The 22,831-nt window shown below is 39.2% G+C and overlaps 1 protein-coding gene across 1 annotated transcript in view; it reads left to right on the top strand.

Moving 5' to 3' along the window:
• Positions 1-20,814, top strand: part of CRYL1 (crystallin lambda 1) — a 48,083-nt gene extending 27,269 nt beyond the window's left edge. Inside the window, exons 5-8 of the mRNA XM_025894959.2 lie at positions 1,014-1,208; positions 9,522-9,627; positions 17,655-17,761; positions 19,353-20,814. Of these exons, the coding sequence (XP_025750744.1) occupies positions 1,014-1,208; positions 9,522-9,627; positions 17,655-17,761; positions 19,353-19,466 (522 nt within the window). The 3' untranslated portion in view covers positions 19,467-20,814. The remainder of the gene's footprint in view (positions 1-1,013; positions 1,209-9,521; positions 9,628-17,654; positions 17,762-19,352) is intronic.
• Positions 20,815-22,831: the final 2,017 nt, after the last annotated feature.

Raw genomic sequence — 22,831 nt, 5'->3', positions numbered from 1 at the left:
TCCCTTGGGTCCTGGTCACGAGAAAGAACATGCAGAGAGGAAAGACTGTTTGCATGTTGCTGGAACTAAACCCCATACTTGCATTTACATGAGCATAGTAAAGAGTGGTTGACAATAAGGGAGCATGATGAAAGAATCAGTGCTTAATTACCATCCTTTAAATGTTAATGTTATTCCTAGTAGTCATTTATGATATGCTAGCTTCTTCTATTGCCTGGAAACTAGATGGAAAGCTGAGTTTAACACCTTAGGAGTAGGGCTGAAGAACTGCTACTTTGGAAAGAGCATGCAAGGCAGTGTTTCTCTCTATAACGCTGTGACCTAAAGAGCTTTTAGCTGTTTCCAGAATCTTCTTAACGATTTTTTGGTTTTTACTTCAAAAATACATTACACAAAGCTCTTGATTTGATGAGAAATTACATTTGGGAAGAGTCAGGGAGAGGTAATTTTTTTTTTTTAAGTACAGTGTTTGAAGGTAACCTGTTCAGCAACATTTTCAAAGTATGTTTTATGTGATATCTGTTACTGTGTTTAGCATATATTTACAGGCTTGGGCCAGTAGCAGCTTATCTATTAAGTGTTGCATCTTACAGATGGTGTTTAGCAATACTTTTATTATAAAGCTCCTGAATATCTAAAAGGAAATGCCTTAATTTGGAAAGACAAGTGGTGAACATATGACTTAAAACAACAAGCAGCCTGAATATTGAGAAAGCATCAGTTACTCCAGTCAATATAAAGTCTTATAGTACTGTTTGAGTGCTGTCATCTTTAGTGTAGCTCCATGAACTTTGCTGGGATTAAACAGAGTTCAAATTAGTGCAAGATTAATTACTTTTTTTAATTTGAATTAATGCACCAGCTTTTATTGGATTGGTGAAGTCTTTCAGGATCAGAATATCAGGCTTACTGAGTTCACTGGAAAATATTCAAGCTAGTAGCAACTCTAAAGATGCTTTATATTACCTTGTTCCATTAATGGTTGACATTCTTCTTTTGTGTTTCTTCTTGAGGTAAATCCACCTTACTTTGTGCCGTTGGTTGAAATTGTTCCTCATCCAGAAACAGATCCTTCTACTACAGAAAGAACATATGCCCTAATGAAGAAGATTGGTCAATCTCCTGTCAAACTAAACAGAGAAATTGAGGGGTTTGTTCTGAATCGACTACAGTATGCAGTGATAAGTGAAGCCTGGAGACTTGTGGGTGTATGTATATATTTTTTTTGTTATCTACACACACATTTGGTCAGTTTTGTAGATGTGACAAGTGAGATGTATATTTAAACTTCCTATAAATCTGTGTAATCTTTGTTAAATTGTCCCTTATGAACATGAAATATATATTTAACATGTAGATTAAAATCGGTAAGAAGTGATGTCAGATACAAATAGCAAAGACTGGCAAAAACAAAGTGATATGTGATCATAACAACTATTTGTTATCCTGCTTTCTTTTCAGAATATTGTTATTTTCAGAACAATAAAAAGAAAAATCTTAAAAGCATAGAAATCAAAATACCGATTTTTCTTTTTTGTAGGCTGTCTCATAATTTCCTTTTATTTTTTTTAATGTTGCTGGCCTGCTGGACATTGGTTATTAAAATAATATTTGAAATGGTTTTCCCTTTGGCCTTTCAGGAATTGCACTCAGGTTCAACTGTTACTTGATACTTGTAGGTAAAGACAGATTTCTGCTCCTCCTGCCCATTCAGACTTCTAGCTGAGAATCATTTGTTTGTGTCCCTTCAGCTTTTCTCACAGTTACCTGTTCTGTGCTGAAAAGTCTGATCTTTCATCAGCAGGAGCTGAGTTATGAGTCTGTTGCTATTCTCTTGAGATGAGTTTCAAGTGGGCTTGAATAGGGCTTACTTTTTTGTTGTAGAGAGTGTTTTGACTTTTCAAGCTGTTTAAAACAACCATGCACACAAATGTAGGTTAAGATCTTTAAGGTAATATTATCATAAATAAAGCTACTCTTTTTCCAAAGAAGTATCTCAACATAGTTGCTGAACTGATTTTGCTTACCTGTAGCTGGCTCTCGCTAGCAACATAATACAACAATATAAAGGAGGTGGTGAATAATAATAAGGAAAACAATATTGTTAGGAAGGAACTGATCTTCTGCAGATATTTATTTAAATTTTAAAAATTGCTTTCGTTATTAAACATTTAATACAAAGTCTCAAGTTTATGAAAAGAAAAACCCCTTCAGAAAGCTGTAATTATGTTGAAAGACATAGGCTAGAAGGGGTAGTAACACAGGATCACAGAATACTTGGGGTTGGAAAGGACCTCTGGAGATCATCCAGTCCCACCTCCTTACTAAACAGGTTGCACAGGATCACATCTAGGTGGTTTTGAATATCTTCAGAGGAGAGTACTCCGCAGCCTGTTGCAGTGCTCCATCACCTTCAAAGGAAAGAATTTTTTCCTTCCTATTCAGATGGAACTATCTGAGTTTGTAGTTTGTACCTGTTGCCCCTTGTCCTGTGTGCTGGGCACCACTGAAAAGAGTCTGGTCCTATCTAAATTAACCTCTAAATTATTTTTGAAATCATAGAAATACTGATGAAAAGAAATATTTTTGAGAATAAAAATGTAAAACAACTACTACAAATTGTGGACAAGGAAGGTAAGTTCATGAGAAGAAAGGTAACTGAACTGCAGCATTCCCTTCTTGAAAGGGAGAGATCTGATGCAGAATAAGTCATTCTAAGAACAAGGTTTTTGGAGGAAGAAAGAATAAATAAGTAATGACAGACCGTGAAAGAGAAATGGAACTTCTCTGAGGATCATAAAACTGAAATGTGAAGTTGATGAAATTCTAATTTAAGTGCTGTTTTACACACTGTCTAGCAAAATACTGCAGAAATGGAAGTTAGCACACCGTAGGTCTTTTAAAAAAAATCACAGAGTCTTTGGGAAATTGGGGACCAGTAAGTCTGATAACGTGTAGGTACATTGATATAATACCCTTGGTTAGCACAGGTAGTCAGGCAATAATGCCTCAAAAATCTAGTCAGATTCTTTCACATCTCTGAGGGCAAACTCAATTGTGGAGGCTTGCTGCCATAGTAACCTAAGATGCTAAATTTGAATGGGATCACTTAGGCACATTCATGTTAGACTGTGCAGAAGCAACCTCCAGTTGTCAAGAGTCTCAAAGACTGGACTGCTGGGAGCTGAGGCAGTACATATCATTGAAAGTATCAATCTGTGTTTGGTCTTCAGCTGTGGAAAGAGTGCAAGAACACTTCATGGGTTACTATTGAAAGGAGGTATTGAATTGAGGTGAACCTTTAGTATGAACCTGTGTGGATGCTTTTGTGTGGGTGGTGGTTATGTGAGTAGTGATAAAATAGGGCTTGAAGCACTGACAGATAATTAAAGTCGCTTTTGTTGTGCCTCATCGAAGTTTTAAAGTTGTTCTGTTGTTGTATAAACTTACCACATTTCAGGCAAATGTACGTTTAAACTGTAACAGCTTTGGTGGCTGTATTTCCATTCTAGAAGCCTGAACAAATAGCAGCTGTCAAAGCTGTATAGTTTCAGCTCTGTGACTTCAGGCTGCACAGTACCTTTGATGGAAGAGGAATCACTGCAGATAGGTTAGAGCTGCAGTCCTGGGGCAGTTTGTGGTTCTACTGTTGTGCTGCCAACATAGTAATTTTTATTGCAAGTCATGTTCTTTTGGTGTTTTCCACTTTCCAAATGGAGAGGAATACTTCTTGCTTCTAACTGTTAAATCACTTTTCAGATCTTACTGTTGAAAACATCAGCCTCCCCAACTCTTAGTCTTTGAGAGACTCCTAAAAATCAAGTTTTACTCACGTTGATTATATCTGTAACAAATGTTTTCCTTACTCTACATAGCACCTGGGGGTGGAAGATAAACTGCCAATGATAGCAGGAGGAACATACTAATAATGCATTCTTGACCAAAATAACCACACTGTTAATCCTGTGAATGCAGGACTGGACTAGATATGGGAGTGGGAATTGTGGAGTTAAGATGATAAAAAATTAAGAGGCCTGAAAGTTGAGATTTGAATTGTAGGAAGGTAGGAGAATGAAAACTGATTTGGAGACGTACAATTAGGTCTGAGAACTTTGGTCATGTGGACAACTAGGGTTAAAGGATGCAGAAGTTTGACTTTACAAGAACTTAGAAGCAAAGACCATAAATTCATTTATGGGTTTAAAAGATGTAATTCAAGCAAGTGCTTCCCTTTGAGGCAAGAGTGCTACAAAGAGATGTTTCATTTTGGATGTGAGTTACTCTTTTTGTGGCAAGATGTCTTTTTGACCATTGTTTTGACTTGCATGAGCACATGGGCAATGCAGGTGTTTGTGGCAGGAACTTTTTGCATCAGTTATCTTTGTCTCCTCATGCTCCACACTTATTCCATGAAAAAGCAGATACCAGGATACCAAAAGCAGATACTAATCTCTTTAAGGATTGAGAACTTTCTGTAGGACCTCATAGACTATGTGAGACTGAGGTTCTTGTAGATTTCTTGTTTATGTTTTTAGTCTTTAGGTCTTTGGTAGAAGTGTTACAAAACTGATGATTATGAGAGTAAAAGATGTACTGTGAGGTTGAAGATCTTTATTCCTCTCAACCCTAAATTTTGATATTACTAGTTTGGAACCATTAGAATACTCTGTAGCCAGTAATAAAAAATATCTCAAACTGCTTTCTCTGTTAGTCTCTGTTACCATTTATTTACTTTCTCACATCTCCATTGACAGTGGTCACAGAGTCTATCTGATTGTGTTCATAATTCCTTGGAGCAGAGACTTACTGCCTTTATTTGCCTGGGAAGCACCCTTTGCCCTGTGGACAGTATTACTTTTGTACTTTTACTACTACCAATACATTTTATAGTAGTTTGAGATTACATTGCAAAAGCTTGTTAGTTAAATAGCTTGACTTTGTCTTGTTCTGAAGGTACAGTTTTGATAGACATAACCCAGAAAATAACAACCAAACGGTTTCACCAACACTTCAGTTTAGAGGTTGCAAGCCTTACTCTGAATATCTAGGACTGTCCTTTAACTGTGGATTATTGAGTGGAATCTTAACTTCTTGAAGTATTTTTTTAAACATCACCTGGAATTTGCCAGAAGGTCATAAAATACAGCAACAGAGATAACAAAGGGAAGATGACAGTTTTTTAGCCTTGATATAATTTAGGAGTTTCAGCTGCTTTTAAGAATGCATTAAAACTGCTTTGCATGATGGATTGTGTAAATATCTTAAGAGTCTCTGCTTCCCTCTGTATAAGTTTTTAATACTGTCTTCAATGTGGTTTTTTTCTTCACAAGCAGGCTTTCTTTTATGTTGTAGTCATTGTAAAAGACGAGAAGAATGGGCAGCCTGCCGTTTTTGTTAATCTTTCGGAAAATAAAGTCACACCATTTTAATTTGTTTTCACAATGGTCAGATGCATTGTCTTAAATTCTTAATTTATGTACCCTTCCCTTCTCAGGTGATTAGCTTAGCAGTCCTTAAATGCTGGCAAGACTTATTGAATTCCAAATTCCTTACTATTAATTATATTTCAGCATTATACAGAGGACCTTTCCAGAAGATCAAAGATAACATATAGGGTTAAACATCTAGTTACAGTGCCCCATGAAAGGGGCCCCATAAAAGGAAGTTGAAAGGGACAGGGATAAAAAAATGTTGATATTAAGTGTTTCTTACAGTGTGAGGTGAGTGAAGGTGCCATGGAAGAAGGAAGATAAAGGCCAGCAAAGTAGGTGTGAAGTGTGTAGGACAACAAGTTTCTCAAACATTATGAAATGCGCAGAGATGAAGCTGGTAGAGCGATATAGGAGAAAAGTTATCTGCTCAAAATGACAGGACTGGAAAAAGATCTCATCAGGGTGTATGTAGATGGAAGGGACTTCATTGAAGTGATAGTGAAGAGAAGGGTGTAAGAAGTGCTGCTGAGAGAGAATGCATATGTTAGTGGCAATCAGAAAAAAAAGAATACTGGATTTGGGAGATACAGAGAATGAAGTGGAATGAAGAATGAAGATTTGAAGACAGAAGGTATGTGGTCCAGGAGGCAGTGGAATCCAGAATAACTCTATAAACAGACTGGAGTGAGTAGAAGAACGTGATGAATTGGTAGAATGAAAAAAAGTAAGATTGGGGGGTTTTGGCCATGCTACATCTAATATAATTACAAACCAAGTCAGTGACAGAAGTTGCAATGTGAGTGTGAGTCATAGATGTAAAGACTGTTGATTAAAACCAAACAGATTGGGTCAAAGCATAAAGGTGGATACTGCAGAACCACCGCAGGTTTTTGGAGAGGTGAAAAGGGTCCCTGCATAGAGAGAAGCACTAATAGAATACCGAAGGCTCATTAGGACAGTACTGTGGCATCACTGGAGATTAAAATCGCCAGGAAAATGAACTTGTGATGTCATAAGAAGTGTGGATGATTCTGAGCTGGTCTAGATTTTGAAGTTTGACTGGCCATTGGGACCACTGAGGATTCTGGTGGAATTTTTTTTAAATTAAGAGCTTAATTCTGTAGCTTCAAGAGCTTCTAGTGAGCTCTTAATACACTTCCTCTTCCCTCTGACAAGTGCTGGAGGTGAAGGCTTACAGGAAGGGTAATCCAGGATGAAAACTCCCCTTGGGAAGATTATTTCACACCTAGACTTAATGAAACTGGGTTGGAACTCTTTCTTGTTTGGTGCTTAGCATAAACACCAATCCTTGTGGAAGACACTTTGCTAACCTTGCACCCACCCTCCTGAATCATTCCACCAACTTATGATGTCCTTAACGTAAGTGGGTGTGGGATTATTCCCTAGGGGAGGACGGTCTAACTTGTTTATCATTTATGTGTTTTTAATTTCTGAAGAGAAAAAGCAAAAACCTTTTCTTTAAGAGAGTCTATGTGACAAAAAGCTGAGTCTGTGTGTATAAAATACTATATCTCTCAGCTCATGTTTTCCTCCCAGTAGCAACAATTCTTGCCTTTTAGCACCTGTAAACATCAACTGCAGCTATAGTCAAAAGACCAAGAGCAAAGCACTCATGTCATGACTCAGGGCACCTGGTCTTCAAATGTCAGTATCAAAGCTGAGGACTATGGTATCAAATAAATAAATAAGTTTTTAATTTGAAAATTAATTTGCAATTATTCTGAAGTGCTTCAAGAGCCTGTTAACTCTTTTAACGCTATGTTTACAGTTTTTAACTGCTGCTGTGGTTCAAATGCTTGTCTGGAATTTGTGGTTAATCTTTTGTCCACAAATACATGTCAACTGGGGTGGGGGTGGGGAGAAACAAACACTCATGGAGCACAGCTTTACCAGCATAACTCATTGTTTGAATGAAGCACTCCCAACAGAAGAGCACTTTTGTTGACTTTGCTGACGTTGTTCAGAGAAGTTGTGTTGCCACGTCAGGAGAAAAAGCTTTCACAGAACCTATGATGCCTGTGTTAGTTACACTGATGCTGGTCTGTAATCTGAATTCTGTCTGAGGTTTTCATTTAGTCCTGTCTTTATGCAGACCTTTCTGTCTGCCTTTAGATGAGTTACTTTACCATGCCTATGCTTTACCTTTAAGTTGAAGAAAATAATGCTTTCTTATCCCTGCTGTTTACTGTCTAATTAAATTGTTACCAGAACCATGTGTTCCATATATAGTGCATAGATCTTAATAATTCTGTTAATGTTTTCTTTTCAAGGTAGAGTTATAAAGTCATTTGCAACAGGGATTCAGACAGGCTTGTTTTTGATAGAAGCAATTGACAAGTTGAGACTTGAGATCATCTTATAAATGTCTCTATTTAAGCCTGAGATGACAAAACGATGTCTATGGCCAGCTGTAGAAGTTATGTTGGTTCTTGGCTTATAACTTTCTTTTAAAGCAACAGGAGATGATGTAGATGATGAACACAGGAAGACACTGTGGGGTGAGAATTAAGTCACTTAAGATGGGATGTCTACAATGTAGACTTTGACATCTAAGATCCTTACTCATCTTTCAATCAGTGAGGAGAATTAGGCCCTTTTAGGACACAACTCATCTTATCTATTCTAGGAGCCTGCTTTAGGATGCTGATTTCCTTTTTCTCCCTAGTGATTACAAAGAGAGTCTAGATGTCTAGCTCAGATGTCAGTGTCTACCACAGGTTGTTGTCCTATGTGCCTGTAACTCTAGCTGATGCCTGTGTGTTATAAAGGGGCATTCAGGCAGGGCCCTGCAAGAGGGAAATTTAACAGAAAAAGATGTGTCTTTGGCCAAGCAAATGTGTATACGTACTTGTATTCTGCAGCTCAAAGGGGCTTGTTAGTAAAGAGGCACTCAGTGAGGACAGCACCTCAGAGTAGGGTGAGAAGACAAATTAGAAGCAGTTCAGAACCTCTTCCGCCTTCCTAAACCTGAAGGAAATGTTTTCGTGTCTCTGTGAATAAAGAGGACAAATTCTTGAAACTAAGCTTTGTCTGACAGAATTGGTTAGAACAAGTTTTGTTAATTCATATCTTTCTAGTAGGTGAAAACAACCTCATGTAATAAATAGTATTCTTCTCGAATAAATCTGTTAAAGTAATGAACTGTAACTCATTTTTTTACAAGCTTTCCTGTGCTTGCCCTAACCTGATGGAGGCGTTGGCTTTCTTCTAAGTGCTACCATGTGAGTGGAATAGCAGTGCTCAGGTTTTAACACCAAAATGCTTCATTTTGCATACTCTGTATCCTGCCAGCTGGGAAATGGGAGGCTGGCAATGAACTTGAGAACCCTGGGCAGGTTGAGACTGGGTAGGTTGAATGTTTGATGAGTTTTTTGGGAGGGAGTGGCAACTGCATTCATTGCCTGCATGTTTGGTCCCAGCTTTTTTTGCAGGTGGCCTCAGGAGTAGTACCCACTGCTGCACTGCCATTCTGCTAACTGTGACTCTGCCCAAAACATCCAAGCCCAAGAGAATATGAGGGAAGGTGTAACATTCAGCCAAAACTCCTGTATTTGAAAGAGTTACTATGGTACTTAGATTTGATATAAACTCTTCTGGTCATGTGCTATTAAGAGTGTCATGCTTGCTTGCTTCTCTGATTCTCCGTTTCTGGGGAAAAAAAGGATATTGGTTAACATACACAGCTCTAGTTTAGTCTTAGTACATGAATTATTGAAAGTAATAAGTATCAGGCAAACTACTGTGTACAAATAGTACATACTGTATGTAAAAAGTATATTAATTTATAAATTAAAAAAATACTGTGAAAATGTATCAAAGTGTAGTTGGACTATGAAGTACAGCAATCGTAGAGATATGAATGAGTGCTTATACTGAACCATAGGAAGGTTTGCATAAAAGATGGACATTTCTGGCAAGCAGTTTTGTTTTCTTTGCAAACTAACTGCTATTTCTGACCTCGGTTTTTATTACTTCTTTAATTTTTTAATTATATACAAAACCTGTGAAATTTTATATTAAAAGCAAACATTCACCACCCTTCCTTCCTGTTTTACTTTTACTGCTTAGGAAGGAGTAATATCTCCTACTGATCTAGACCTTGTGATGTCTGATGGATTGGGAATGCGATATGCATTTATTGGACCTCTGGAAACCATGCATCTTAATGCAGAAGGTAGGTAGTTTAAAATGTTATGGATATGAAGGGAAGGCTTACATTGCACAAGACTGGGAAATGTGTAATAAAACCATGTTAGGATTGCTGCAACTATGGCTTGTCTCTTTCTTTATTGTAATGGTAAGAAAAGGAAAATTTACCTAAAACTTGAGGTTGATGGAAGGAAATGGATATTGACTGCTCTATTGTAAATGATCAGATGAAAGACGACAAATCATTAAAACACTAGCTGTGTAATTAATTTTTTTCCAAGATTCATCCCAGTGCTTTGACAGCATTGCTGTACCCATAGTTCAGGACTGTCTGAGTGTCAGGAAAAGAAAGTATTGAAAAAATTCAGCTGATAATCCAGTGTCAACAGAAAATCACTTTCCGTAGATGAGTGCTGCCCTCCCTGAATTTGTAGCAAGAGCTTGGTATAAATATCACTGGAGCTGATGTGCTTTAAGCTGGCTTAGATCCTGAGTGAAGTAAAATTACTTTAGTCACATAATACTGTGCATACGAAGTTGACTTGACAAAGCAGTCAAGTAATGGTTCAAAATCTGTCTTGCATAATTAAGACAGATTTTTAGATGTTTTTAGAATAGTATATGTGAATCCTGGCTAAATAAAAATTGAATTTCATAAAATGAAAGAAAAATTGTGGATCAATGTTAAAAAGACTGAGCAAAGACTTTAGCAAATCACAAAAAATTCAAGAAATGAAGGTCAACTAAAAACTAACTTGTTATATTATGGGCTGTGCCTTTATTCTGCTTTTGTATGGTCCCTAACATGAGGGGTCCCTGCAACAGTAAAATAAACAAAAGTAGAATACAATAGTAAAATAAAAATAAGAAACCAAGATCATAAAATACCAGTGCACAATTAAAGTGTTATTTTACTTCTACTTCTTGGTTAGTTACTTAGCAGAAGCTTATGTCTCTTAAGGCTGACTAAGCAATTTGCCATGAATGTGGAATTGTGGATGCTCTACCAGAGTCTTTCAGCTTGTCAGTTTGGTTGTATATCAGTAAATTAAATGTCACAGAGTGTTTGCTTTTGTGTATTGTTAGGTAAACAACATTCATCCTCTAAATAGAGGCACCTTTCTAAAAGTTTCCCTCTTCTGATATATTGATATCTAGCAGTTTCCATTCTCTCTAGTGATTTTAGACTTACTCAGTATAACCAAATACATTCTTTATATAAAACAGATGCATGTAGCACTAGCCTTCAGCACAGCAAACTACCTGGAGTCTTGCAGGCCAGGGTTGTCCTGTCCAACCCCTACCATTCCACTAAGCTCTCATGCCATCCCTCTGCAGGAACCATCCATACACAAGGTCTTCTGTCAGAATAACTTGTTGAACTGCCTCTACTAAAACATAAAACTGAAACAGAATGTTTATTAATACCAAAAAAATGGCAATCCATTTCAGAGATCAAATCATGCTTGTGAATCCTTTTTTTTGTTATCCATATTTTAGACTCCGTAATTCTAAAACAATGTTTACTTGAGATAAATGGAATCATGTAAGTCATCTGGGTTGATTTTGAGGCTCTTCCTGGAGTGCTCTTTAGTGTTCCATCATGATCCAGTTTAGCTTCTTTCTTCCTATCAGGAAATAGTCATTGTTACAGAAACATTTCTGAAATTTCCCGTCTCAAACCAATTTTAGGTAACACATGAAACTGGTAGGTTGTTTATTAATGGCAGAAATTATCCAGCTTCTAGATTTAATGATTCCTTCTATTAATATGTTGGGAAGAAAACTTGGAAAATACAATCCAAGTGACTGATAAACCGAAAGAGTAGTCTGGTGATAGGCTTGCAAAATACAAAACCAAAATACATCTGTAGAGTTATTTTAACATTAAATAATATTCTCAATTAAAAATAACCCCAAAATAACATATTTAGTACACTTGTGTACTGGACCACTTCCACCATTGTTCAATAACTTGGATCATGAGAAGTATTGCTTCACTCCTGCCCTTGCAGATGCATTGTCTCTGAGTCTAGAGCTGCTCCTCTTTATGTGCTCGCAGACTGACTCAGGCTCTTGCCCTCATCAGTTTAAATCAAAATTGCTGATGTCAGGACATGTGATGGCTTATGTTCATAGTTCCATTCCAGTGCTAACTTCTCTTCAGTTGTCCACTATTGCTTCACATAATATGAATAGTATGGACCTCCTCTTGTTTGCCAAGGGTTTTCTAGACTAACCTGATCTTCTATGGTAAGATGACTCACTTAGTGCATGAGGGACAGGCTATGTATGTTGTTTGCCTGGACTTTTAGTAAAGCCTTTGACACTGTTTCCTACAGCATTCTTCTGGAGAGACTGGCTGCTCATGGCTTGGATAGGTGTATTGTTCACTGGGTAAAAAACTGTCTGAATGGCCAGAGAGTGGTGGTGAAATGGAGTTACATCCAGCTGGGGCCCAGTAAATAGTGGTGCTTCCCAGGGCTCAGTATTTGGGACAATCCTATTTAACATCTTCATCAATGATCTGGACAAGGGGGATCGAGCACACCCTCAGTCAGTTGGTAGACGACACTGAGTTGGGTTGGAGTGTTGATTTTGTGGAGGACAGGAAGGCTCTGAAGAGGGATCTGGACAGGCTGGATCCATGGGCCAAGGCCTACTGTATGAGGCTCAACAAGGCCAAGTGCTGGGTCCCACACTTGGGTCACAACAACCCCATGCAGTGCTACAGCCTGGGGGAAGAGTGGCTGGAAAGCTACCCAGTGGAAAAGAATCTGGGGGTCTTGGTTGACAGTGGATGAACATGAGCCAGCAGTATGCCCAGGTGGCCAAAAAGGCCAATGGCATCCTGGCCTGTATCAGCAATAGTGTGGGCAGCAAGATAGGGCAGTGATTGACCCCCTGTGCTCGGTACTGGTGCGGACACACTTTGAATCCTGTGTTCAGTTTTAGGCTCCTCACTACAAGAAAGACATTGAGGTGCTGGAGTGTGTCCAGAAAAGGGCAACACAGCTGGGGAAGGGTCCAGAGCACAAATCTTATGAGGAGCAGCTGGGAGTGTTTAGCCTGGAGAAAAGGAGGCTCAGGGTAGATGAGCCTCTGCAACTACTTATCACTCTCTGCAACTACCTGAAAGGAGGTTGTAGCCATGTGGGATCCATCTCTTCTCCCAGGAAACAAGTTATAGGACAAGAGGGAATGGCCTCAAGTTGCACCTTGAGGTGGAACCCTCAAGGGAAGGTTTAGATTGGATACGAAGGAAAAAGACTTTGTGGAGAGGGTTGTCAAGCATTGGAACAGGGTGCCCAGGGAAGTAGTGGAGTCGCCATCCCTGGAGGTATTGAAAAGACATGTAGATGTGGCACCTGGGGACATGGTTTAGTGGTGGACTGAGCAGTGCGGGGTTAATGGTTGAACTTAATGATCTTAGAAGTCTTTTCCAGTCTAAATGACTCTGTGACAACCTGCTCTGAAGCACTGTACTAATACTGTCTATTTTTTATCAGTGGAGGGAAATGGAGGTAGATATAAGAAACCCCCTCTATCCATTTTGTTAGCCTGTCTATCAGCTTCACCAGCTTCACGGCAGCTGCCTTTCTTTACAGCTGTAAGATATTAGTTGCCCACAATCTTAAAACTCTGTTAATCAGTGAGGAAGAATGGTGGGCATGAAGGAGGCATGTGAGAGAAAAATAGTGTTATTTGTAGGAGAGTCTGTCTTTTCTTTTTTTTTTTTTTTAGGGTGATATGACATTTTTGTTTGGTTTTGAATAAGAAATATTATTCCAATTATTTTTTCTGAAGTCAGTGTTTCTTCTTTCCCTGTGGGATGCATACATCAAGATCTTCCCATGAACTTCCTATGTGCTAGTGCCTTGTTTCTGCTGTGTTAATTCATAAATGATCCTATCAAACCTATTATCCAGGCTACTTTAGGTTACCAGTTAATCCATGCGTGAGTATTAGGAATGTTGAATATATGGCAGTGAGCCAACAGCCTTGAACGTGAAATAAAACGACAGCATCAAGTCATCAAAAGAAGCAGAAACCCCACCAGCATATTAAGAACTGAATTGCAACAGACAGGAAGAAAACTGCTTTGGGGGGGCAAAAAAAGCACATCCGAGTGGTTCATATTGACTCAATTTAATTCCTTGATCCATCTCACAGACCTACAGAAATGTTTGTGCATTGCTGTTGAGGTATAGGAACAGTGAGAATAAAACTTTTTTGGGTGCTACTGCTGTCTTAGGGTAGTCAAAAGTATTCATACAACTAGATTTTGAAGTGAATTCATATGGGAATTAATGTAGTGTATGAAGCGTCCTATGAATTCACACCCTAACTAAGAGCATGCATCTGTGTTAGAGACACCTTTGCTGAAGATAGGATTACATTTAGAAAGTTTCCGTTGGAGCTGTAATGTCTAGAAATGTAATTCCTCCATCAGTAAAACAGAGTTTGGGACTGTTGTTTCTCTGAACATAACCTAACCATGTCAGATTACTCCATGATGTTCCCAAAATATGCCCCTTCTTTTCTACTGTCATCCATACTCATCTTTCAGTGCAGCTGCTTCTTAGATTTTATGTGCTAAAGTCAACCCCACCCCAGTCTTTTCAAGTTGTTGATGCTATTGCATCAGTGGCTTGACCATCTTAGCAGCTCTTTTTGAGTCATTACAGTATCTTGTTATGCTGTTCATCAGGTTGAAAGTCATCAAGTTAATACTCAGTATCATGAAGCACCCTCTCTTTGGCGTATTCCCTGACCATGCCAGTAACACTTGCTCCTGTCTCTTGCTCTCTTTCACAAATATCTCAGTGCCTTCCTTGTTTTGCCCCATGTGTAGTCTCCTTGTCAGACTGGTTTACCAAGTTTGCTTGCTTGCATCCCTCATGCCTGTTGTCTTTCTTATGAAGAGAAAGGAAGAAGCTGAGGTACTTCAAGATGCTTACAAACTATAATGCATGAATATACTACATTTTATACTGTTACATTTTCCCTTTCTTCCTGCTACTCCCATCACCTTTCTCTTTATGAACTTCACTTGTGAAGAGGTCTTCTTGGGGCAGTGAAGCATTTTATGCATGTTTCTAAGCTAAATATCTGTTCTGAGTTATTTTTTCTTCATCAATGTCGTGTTCATCTTGATGATGCAACTGGAGGCATTTCAGCAAGAACCATGTTTGAACCACACCAGTGCAAGTCCTTCAGGTAAGGACCTGTAAACCTGAAGTGTGGTTATTTGGACAAATTCTTGTGGGACAGTTCGTTAGCCATTTTGGAAACTGCCCGGACTCCTACTGAAGCTGAGTAAGTAGCAGCTTATTCCTTTGGTGGTGGTGTAAAGAGCCTTGTGTGTCCTAGATACATATGGGCAGCTGAAGAGCCTTGAATCAATGCCCTTGTCTAGCCTGTGATAACATGTTCCCGTAACTATACTGTAGAAGTCAGAAAGGCCGAGATGGGTTTCGAACTTTCAAGGAAGGTAGGGTATTCCCCTTTTCTTCTCTATAATCATGCATCCACTACTCCCTTAGAACTTTTTGTTACCTCAAGAAGAGGTTCTTTCAATCTCTGCCATAGCTGTGACTAAGTGGTGGAAGGAAGATTCAAGGAATTCCTGCCTTCCCTGGAGGTATTTCTGCCTTGTGTTCATAGTTCCCAATTGTTGCAACATCTGCCTTCTCCCACAGCCTTTTCTCCAAAGCTGATGAAGTGAGCGTGTGCAGGGAAGATGGAGGTTTAGACAGGGAGCCAACAAACCACACAGACAAGAAGCTATCATCCTCTTTCTCTGTCCCAGATGCATTTTGCATCATTCTTGTTCTCCAGTTAGAGGTAGTGAGGCACAGTGTGGGTGCAGCAACTGGATGCAAGAAGAGATGGTTGTTTTTAACAACCCCATTTGCCATCTTCTTCCTGTTTCTCCATCTCTAGGGTGCTCTCCTATCTGTCTCACACTGTTTACTAATGCTAATTCTTTAAGATTAAGCTGCTCCCTGGGTAGTATCAACAAGGATTAAAGTTAAAGGGATTCTGTCATATTTGTTTTCCTCCTCCTTGTCCCTATGCTCTAGTCAAGGGCTCTTCACATCCACCTTTGCAATAGCCCTGACCTTTGAACCAAAGAACTCCCAAGACTAAAGACCTGGAGTCAAATATTTGCTAATTTTGAGTTTGCAGTTGAAAAGCAAAGTGATTTTTCCAGCAATATTCCCCATTGCTCAAGTGCCCTCTTCAAGCCAGCAGCATACAGTTGATCCTGATTGCTGAAACTAAATTAAAATTGCAGTTGTCTCCACTGACATTTCACACTGGGAGTACTACCTTAAGTTAGTTATTTTGAAACTACTATTTTTTTAGTCCTTGGCTGAGACTATGTGTGTATTCTAACTTGGTCTATTTCCCTCACTTGAGACTTGAAAGATTCTGCAGTGCCCCCTCCCTGCTTGGTGTGCAGCATACGGGCCTGCATGTTGCCATTTCAGCCACAATGTTGAGATCAACTGCACTAATGCTGCTGCTCTTCTCTAGACCCATAACTTTTTTTCCCCACCTTTTCCTATTTTGCTGACTTTATGTAAGGCTTCTTTTCGTTCATACATTATGTGCAGTAAGTCAATTGGATTACCCAGCCTGCATTTGGCATGTCTCTGTTGAACTGATGAGCTACACCCACCCAGAAATTGTTCTGATTCATTCAAAGTGAGCTACCAGTAGGAGCTCTATTTTCAAGTCTAGCTGGCTGAGTGAGCTTTGAAGGCCATATCCAGCTCAGAAGTTCACATTCACCAGGTAAATGGATCAGCCATATCCGTTCAGCATTCCAAAGATACTATCTCTTTAGCTCTTTAGCTTAAGGCTTGTGAAAAAGACTTCTGGCACACAGTCTTCTATTCTACCTTCTCCTGTACCAAAATCAAAACTACCAGATTTATGATATTATTAAACTAGCTTACCAAATGTTTGAAAGGTATCCCTTGACTTTTGGAAAAGTACCAAACCCAAACTATTTAGCACTGGTCTAAGTGTCATAGACCTGTGTCAGCTGGATAAGCACCAGAATAATTGGTAGCTGACACTACTCTGTTTACCATATCCGTCCACTGCAGCACTCCAGCTGTGTGAGCCATCCCACCACACCACAGTTGCTCCAACAATGTTGTAGTTGTTTGACTGCACTCTTACTTCCCCTGGTTGTTTTCCAGCTGCATGCATTTGTGCATATACACTAGAGTGGACTCCTTCTGCCTTTTTTTGTACTTTGAGATTTTTCTTGTACCTGTTACCCTGCACTCTTTTCTTTCCATCCCCATGCACACCTTCCTCTCTTGATTACTGGTTGTAATCTCACTTTTCCAGTGATCCTAATATAAAGCTTTTCTAACCAGATTGGCCAGGTTTTTGGCAACGATGCTTTTTCTCCTCTTTGTCAGGTGGATCCTGTCTCCCCCTACAACTGTTCAACCTTCAAAGAGGGTCATAAAAGTCAAATCCCTGTCACTAACACTAGTTACAATATAAGGTATTGATCTGCAAGATCCATCTGTTCCTCCTTAGGTGTTTTTCTTTCACTAGAGGCCACCTGGGTCTCCATGCCTTTCTCCCTGAGCCATGTTGTTCTTGATACACTCCAGGTTCATAAATAAAAATAATAAGAGGAATGCTGCAATGGATATGACACATACTGAACAGGAGGAGAGGAGAGGTGAGAGCACTCTCCTTGTGGACACTGGTCAAGGAGGCTTTCTTGTCTCAAGTAAAGCTGTGGTTGTGTACAACACCCCTCACATAGCATTACCTGCTGGTATGTAACATTAACTGGTTTTGCAATGAAGGTGTGTCCTAAATGATTTTTCCATGAACCTTAATGGAAATGTGGTGATTAGAATCCATTTTTCCTTGATGACAATTAGATGTCTTAATCATAAGAGCAGACCATTTTTTGGGTTTCTGATATTAGACAGTGCTTAAGCACAGGCAGCCTTACTGACCTTAACTAGGAAATTTTGTTGAAATCTAACTTTTCACTCTTATTTTTAGGTATTGCAAATTATTGTGAAAGATACTCTGAAGGAATGAGACTTGTTCTGAACACCTTTGGGCCAGTTCCAGAATTTTCAGGTGAAATTGCGCAGAAAGTCAATCAGGTAAATACGGAATTGATAAAAACAGTGCCACTCGGAACAAAGAATATTAGCTTTTATTTTAAAATTTGTACCATTTCAGTTAACTGCTATAGGTATCCGTAGTCTGTACTTATTGTGTGAATATGTACTTTAAGGAAGAAGATTCCTTGCTGTATAAACCCTGTAGCTTTTTTCCTTCTGGGTGTTCTTTTTCTTGGTTTTGTGTGCTTTACAAACTAGAGTTCCAGTCTGTAGTGCTGCAAATACATGTTTAAGTTAAGCATGTGAGCAGTCTGGTAAGGTTACTTGCATGTTTAAAGATGTTTTAAAGTGCTGTTCTGGATTGGGATCTAGTTTATCTATTAACATTTCTAAGCCCACAATTTGTTTATACTTACTATGTAGGCTGTTTTGAATGACCATAGGAACTAACTGAAGTGTTTCCTAACTCTGCCTTTTTTAATGCTTCACTAAAGAACGCATGTATGTGTTGGATCATTTCTGATCAGCTATCAGAGATTCATTTGAAATATGGAGGCAGTCTGTCTGGAAGATAGCACTGTTTTGTTTCTTTTTATGTTAATGCAATTTCAACATGAGCTATTTTAAAAAGGAAAAGAATTCTTTTATGCTTTAACAACATAGATTGCTTATAATAACAATCAATAATAATTGTGGAGTCATTCACAATTAGCAGCTTTTAATCTGCATGAAAGACTTTGGGGTTTTTTATAAAAAGCTGGATTCCACTTCAACATCTGTTTCTGTGTCTCTTTATTATCTTCAGTCTTCAACACCAAAGATGGGCTTGCAAGGATCCTTTCTTAGAGTAAATCATTAGACATTTCTTATCTTACTTCTCTATCCCTCCTGCTGATTTTTTTCTGGAGTGACCACAGCTTGCCAGTCATTGGTAGCAGGTCCTGGTTTTACCAAGTTTCTCAACACTTGATTTTTAAGCCTAAGATCTCAGGTACTCTTTTGGCAAAGATGACCTTGTAATCTTTACCTGCTCTCTCAAAAAAACTACTTTTTCTTTGGCACTTCTAAGAACTTCAGTTGTACACTCAGAAATACCTTTTTTTCCCCTGAGTTTGTTACGTGTCTCCCTCTATCATTTTTATTATAACTGACACTCTTAAGACAAAATGTTTTTAATAAACGTGGTATCCCTCATTACATTTATTGGGAACCAGAAGAGACATCACAGCTTTAAAAACGCACACAAGAATATGGTTTAGAGCACATTTTCAGCCACATAAATGGCCCGGTTGCCTCCCTCCTGCTTGATAAAAGATTATTGTCAAAGAGACTAGGCAGTGGCTGTGTGGAGCAAAATGAGGGAAGAGGCTGATGTTTTGTTGTTTCTGTAGTCATCTTCATTGTCACATTCAGGATAACCTTATACAAGTGGGAACTCTTTTCTTCTCATATGGGTTGGCTCATTTCCAGTCATCCATGTAAAGAATTAGTGACCTGTTGCTTGTGAAACTACATTATAGTTTGTGTGGATGTTGACTTGATCTGACACAGGGAAAACAGGAAAACAGTGCTGGTGAGAAACTTTCTATTCAGAACGTGAGATTTAATCATCTTAAATTTTCTGTTCCAGGCAATGTCTGAAAAAATTCCAGTTGTGCCAAAAGTCTTGGATGCCAGGAGAAAATGGAGAGATGACTGTCTCACTGGTCTTGCCAAACTGAAAACACAAATGAAATCCAACTGAGGTGCACCTTGTCTAACAGGAGAGACCAAATGAAGAGCAGATCTTCATAAAAAAGTGGAAATTTTTTGTCGTGCGGAAGAGGAGACTGAATGTGCAACCAATGATATGTGCACATGTAGAGACCAATGAAACATTTGGTCCAAATTTGACAAATTAATGAATAACTAGAAACAGTTATTAAAAAGTTCAGTTAAAATTTATCAAATTACTGTATAAATGCATTAGATGTGCAAGCATTAAGTAGCTTTAGCAATATTAATATTGTGCAATGCTGGAACACAATCGTGTTTTAAATAATGCATTTTTCAGCTTGCTTAGGAATTCAGCACTTGAACAATATTTGCAGGGATTATGCAGGGATCTGAAACAGGCAAACATCAGCTGTTTGTCACTGGAGAAAATAAGCCCACACCCACCAATCACTGTGACAGTGAGGTTAATTTGTGAAGCTCTGGCTGCAGATAGGAGAAGGTTGCATTGAGCAAAGAGTGGATTCACTGGTCAGTGAGCTGAGACCTCAGCAGCAGTAAGGGTCACTTCAACTCCTGTCTATTACTGTACCACAATGTACGGGAAAGAATTGCTCCTCCTTTCCCACCCTTTGGCACTTCTGTACTTGTATGGTGATCTAAATGTAAGTAAATAGAGCAGAATTTCCCCTTTATTCCCTACCCCTTGTTCTGTTAGACTTACCAGAGACCTACTTGGTCTTTAAGACCATGCACTTGATACCCCATGGCTTTGCCCACCGATGTTTGATGCTGGCCATTGGCATTGCTGCATTAGTATGTGCCTCATTTTAAGGCTTGTCTCTGAGAAATAAGAGATTTTGATTTAGTAGCTAGTTTGGGAGACAGTACTGTGTAGTGGGTCTGTCTGGGCTTTCTCCATGATCATCTGAATGATCTTGGGAAGCCAGTTCACCTCTCTCGTGCCACGTCTGTTTTATACATTAGCTGAAACAAGATCTGCTTCTTTAGGACTCAGCTGTAGTGAGTGTAACAGCTGCAGCTGAAGGGACCGCAGGTATCTGGGTTGGAACTAGATGATCTTTAAGGTCCCTTCCAACACAAGCCCTTCTATGATTCTGTGATCTGCTATTTTGCTCCCCTGCAGAGGGAAAGATACAGTGGCTTAAATGCAGCATTTAGGCTTTACTGCTGCCCTTCCCTCTGGAGACACAACATCTCCATGGACAAAGAGGCAGGATACACCTGGAAGTAGTATCAACCTCAGGTGCTGCAGTGGCATGTTTTCATCCACAGCAGACAAAGTGTTATTATGAATGTCTGAACCCTGTAATATGGTTGGACTTTGATCTTAGCTGGAACCTTGGGGCATTATTGTTATGCAGATAGTAAGAATAACTTGAAACAGTGCATTGCACCCACCCTTCCTGAGTTATGCATTTCTGAATTTGTGCTAACTGGTCATGTAACTTCAGTCACAGCACAGATGCAGAAGTTTTAAGCTGTCATTTTGCTAATTCTCCTGTTTTTTATAGAGGATACAAACAAGCTGTTGAAATTTTATTAGTTACCATTTTGAGCTGAAACGTCTGCATGAACATACCAATACCACTTATTTCTGCTTAGGTCACAGTAAAAGAGATGTAGGATAAATTGTATTGCTTGACACAAATGGTGGGCCGAGAACACGTTTCTGGATGTGAAACATAGGATGGGAGGCATAGTGCAGACATTGTCCTGTGCTTCTTTATAATCAGCCAAGAGAAAGGAAAATTTGTAAGCTTAAATTATTTTATTCCAATATAGACTTAAAATTGTCAGATTTCTTCTATTGTTTTTTATTGCCACAGCAACTGGCTCAACCTGCATTTAGATATCTGAAGTTGGAGAGGTCAATCCTCACTCCTGAGGCCTTATTAAACAAGGTTCTGATTACTTTCAAGATTTGACCTGTTTTTCTTATGGGCATATGACATTGTCATAATTAATTAGCTTGCATTGCTTCTGTTTATTCTGAGATATTTTAAAACTGAATCATGTAATGAAATATTTGCCACTGTTTTTATTTTGCTTATTAATAAACTATTTTAATGAGGAAGGTATTAACTTCTGTGCTCCAGTGTGATTGATGTTTTAGTGGTAGCACTACTACATACTACATACGGGTCTTTAGAAACCAGTGTCCTGGTAGAATAACTTGTGGAAGTCAGGGGAGAAAACAGACAAGAAATAATGCACACTCTCCTATACTTTATGTGTTGCTGCAGACACTTTACCAGTTGCTGCAGACACGAGGCTCTGCTGTGAGGGAATGGTTTTCTGTGGGGGGAAAAGCTCTCTGAAGAGAGCCAGAGCACTTCCGTGTTGTGAGCAGCTCCTCCACAGGGTCTAGCATACAGCAAAGCTCACCTTGGAGCATCAGTTCCCACATAGGTTCACAGCTATAAGTTGAAGGTGGGGGGAGATTCTTGAAAAAAAATGTGTTTTAGCTGACATTTGCATAGGATTTGAAGTACACACAATTATTAGTTAGTAAATGCAACAACTGGAAAGCATTAGGAAAAGGTAGCTAAAAGAATGAAATGGGCTGTCCTCATCCCAGGGACCTGTACCCTGTTCACAATTAATCCCCTTTACTCATAGTCGTTAGATGGTATCTAAATCCTGCACCCAGCTTAGAGGTCCCAGGACAAGAAAGACAAGAAAGACATGGGACATATCTTGTACAGGGACAAGGGGTAGGGGAGGCCCCCAAGATGGTGAGGCTGGTGCTCCAAGGAGAGACTGGGGGAGCTGGACTTGTACAACCTGGAGCAGAGATGGTGGCTTTGGGAGGACCTACCAGCTGCCCCCAGTGCCTGTAGGGAAGTCATCGAGGAGACTGAGTCAGGCTGTAAATTGGGGCTGGGGGAGAAGGTAGAGACAATGGACATAAATTGAAAGGCAAGAGTTTCAGTCTGGATGTAAGAAGACACTTTTTGCCCCATGAAGATAGTAAGGCAGGGGCACAGGTTGTCCGCAGAGGTGGTGCAATCTCTGTACTTGGAGGTTTTCAAGTCCCAGCAGGGTGAAGCCCTGAGCAGCCTGGTCTGACCTCAGAGCTCACCTGCTGTGAGCAGGAGGTTACAGCAGAGACCTCTGAGCTCCATCCCAGCCTGCATTTGCCTGATTCCAAGTTTCATTTGATTTTGGACCATTTTGCATCAGAAATGTTGCTCTGTCTTAAGTCAGTTAACCCCAAAGAATGTAGATAGATTAGTTCAAATTGTCACATATGATGAGAGGACTTTTTTACCCAAATCATAAATGAAATTGAGGGTGGTGTTACTGCATGTAAATAAGTCTGCAAAATTCCAATTCTGTTGAATTAATTGGTTTGATTTTTTTCTTCAAATT

The sequence above is a fragment of the Manacus vitellinus genome, unplaced genomic scaffold, assembly GCF_001715985.3.
Source record: "Manacus vitellinus isolate BGI_N305 unplaced genomic scaffold, ASM171598v3 scaffold_2_pilon, whole genome shotgun sequence".
Classification (NCBI taxonomy): Eukaryota; Metazoa; Chordata; class Aves; order Passeriformes; family Pipridae; genus Manacus; species Manacus vitellinus.
Note: the sequence above shows the minus strand (reverse complement) of the source record. Positions and strands in the feature narration are given on the sequence as shown.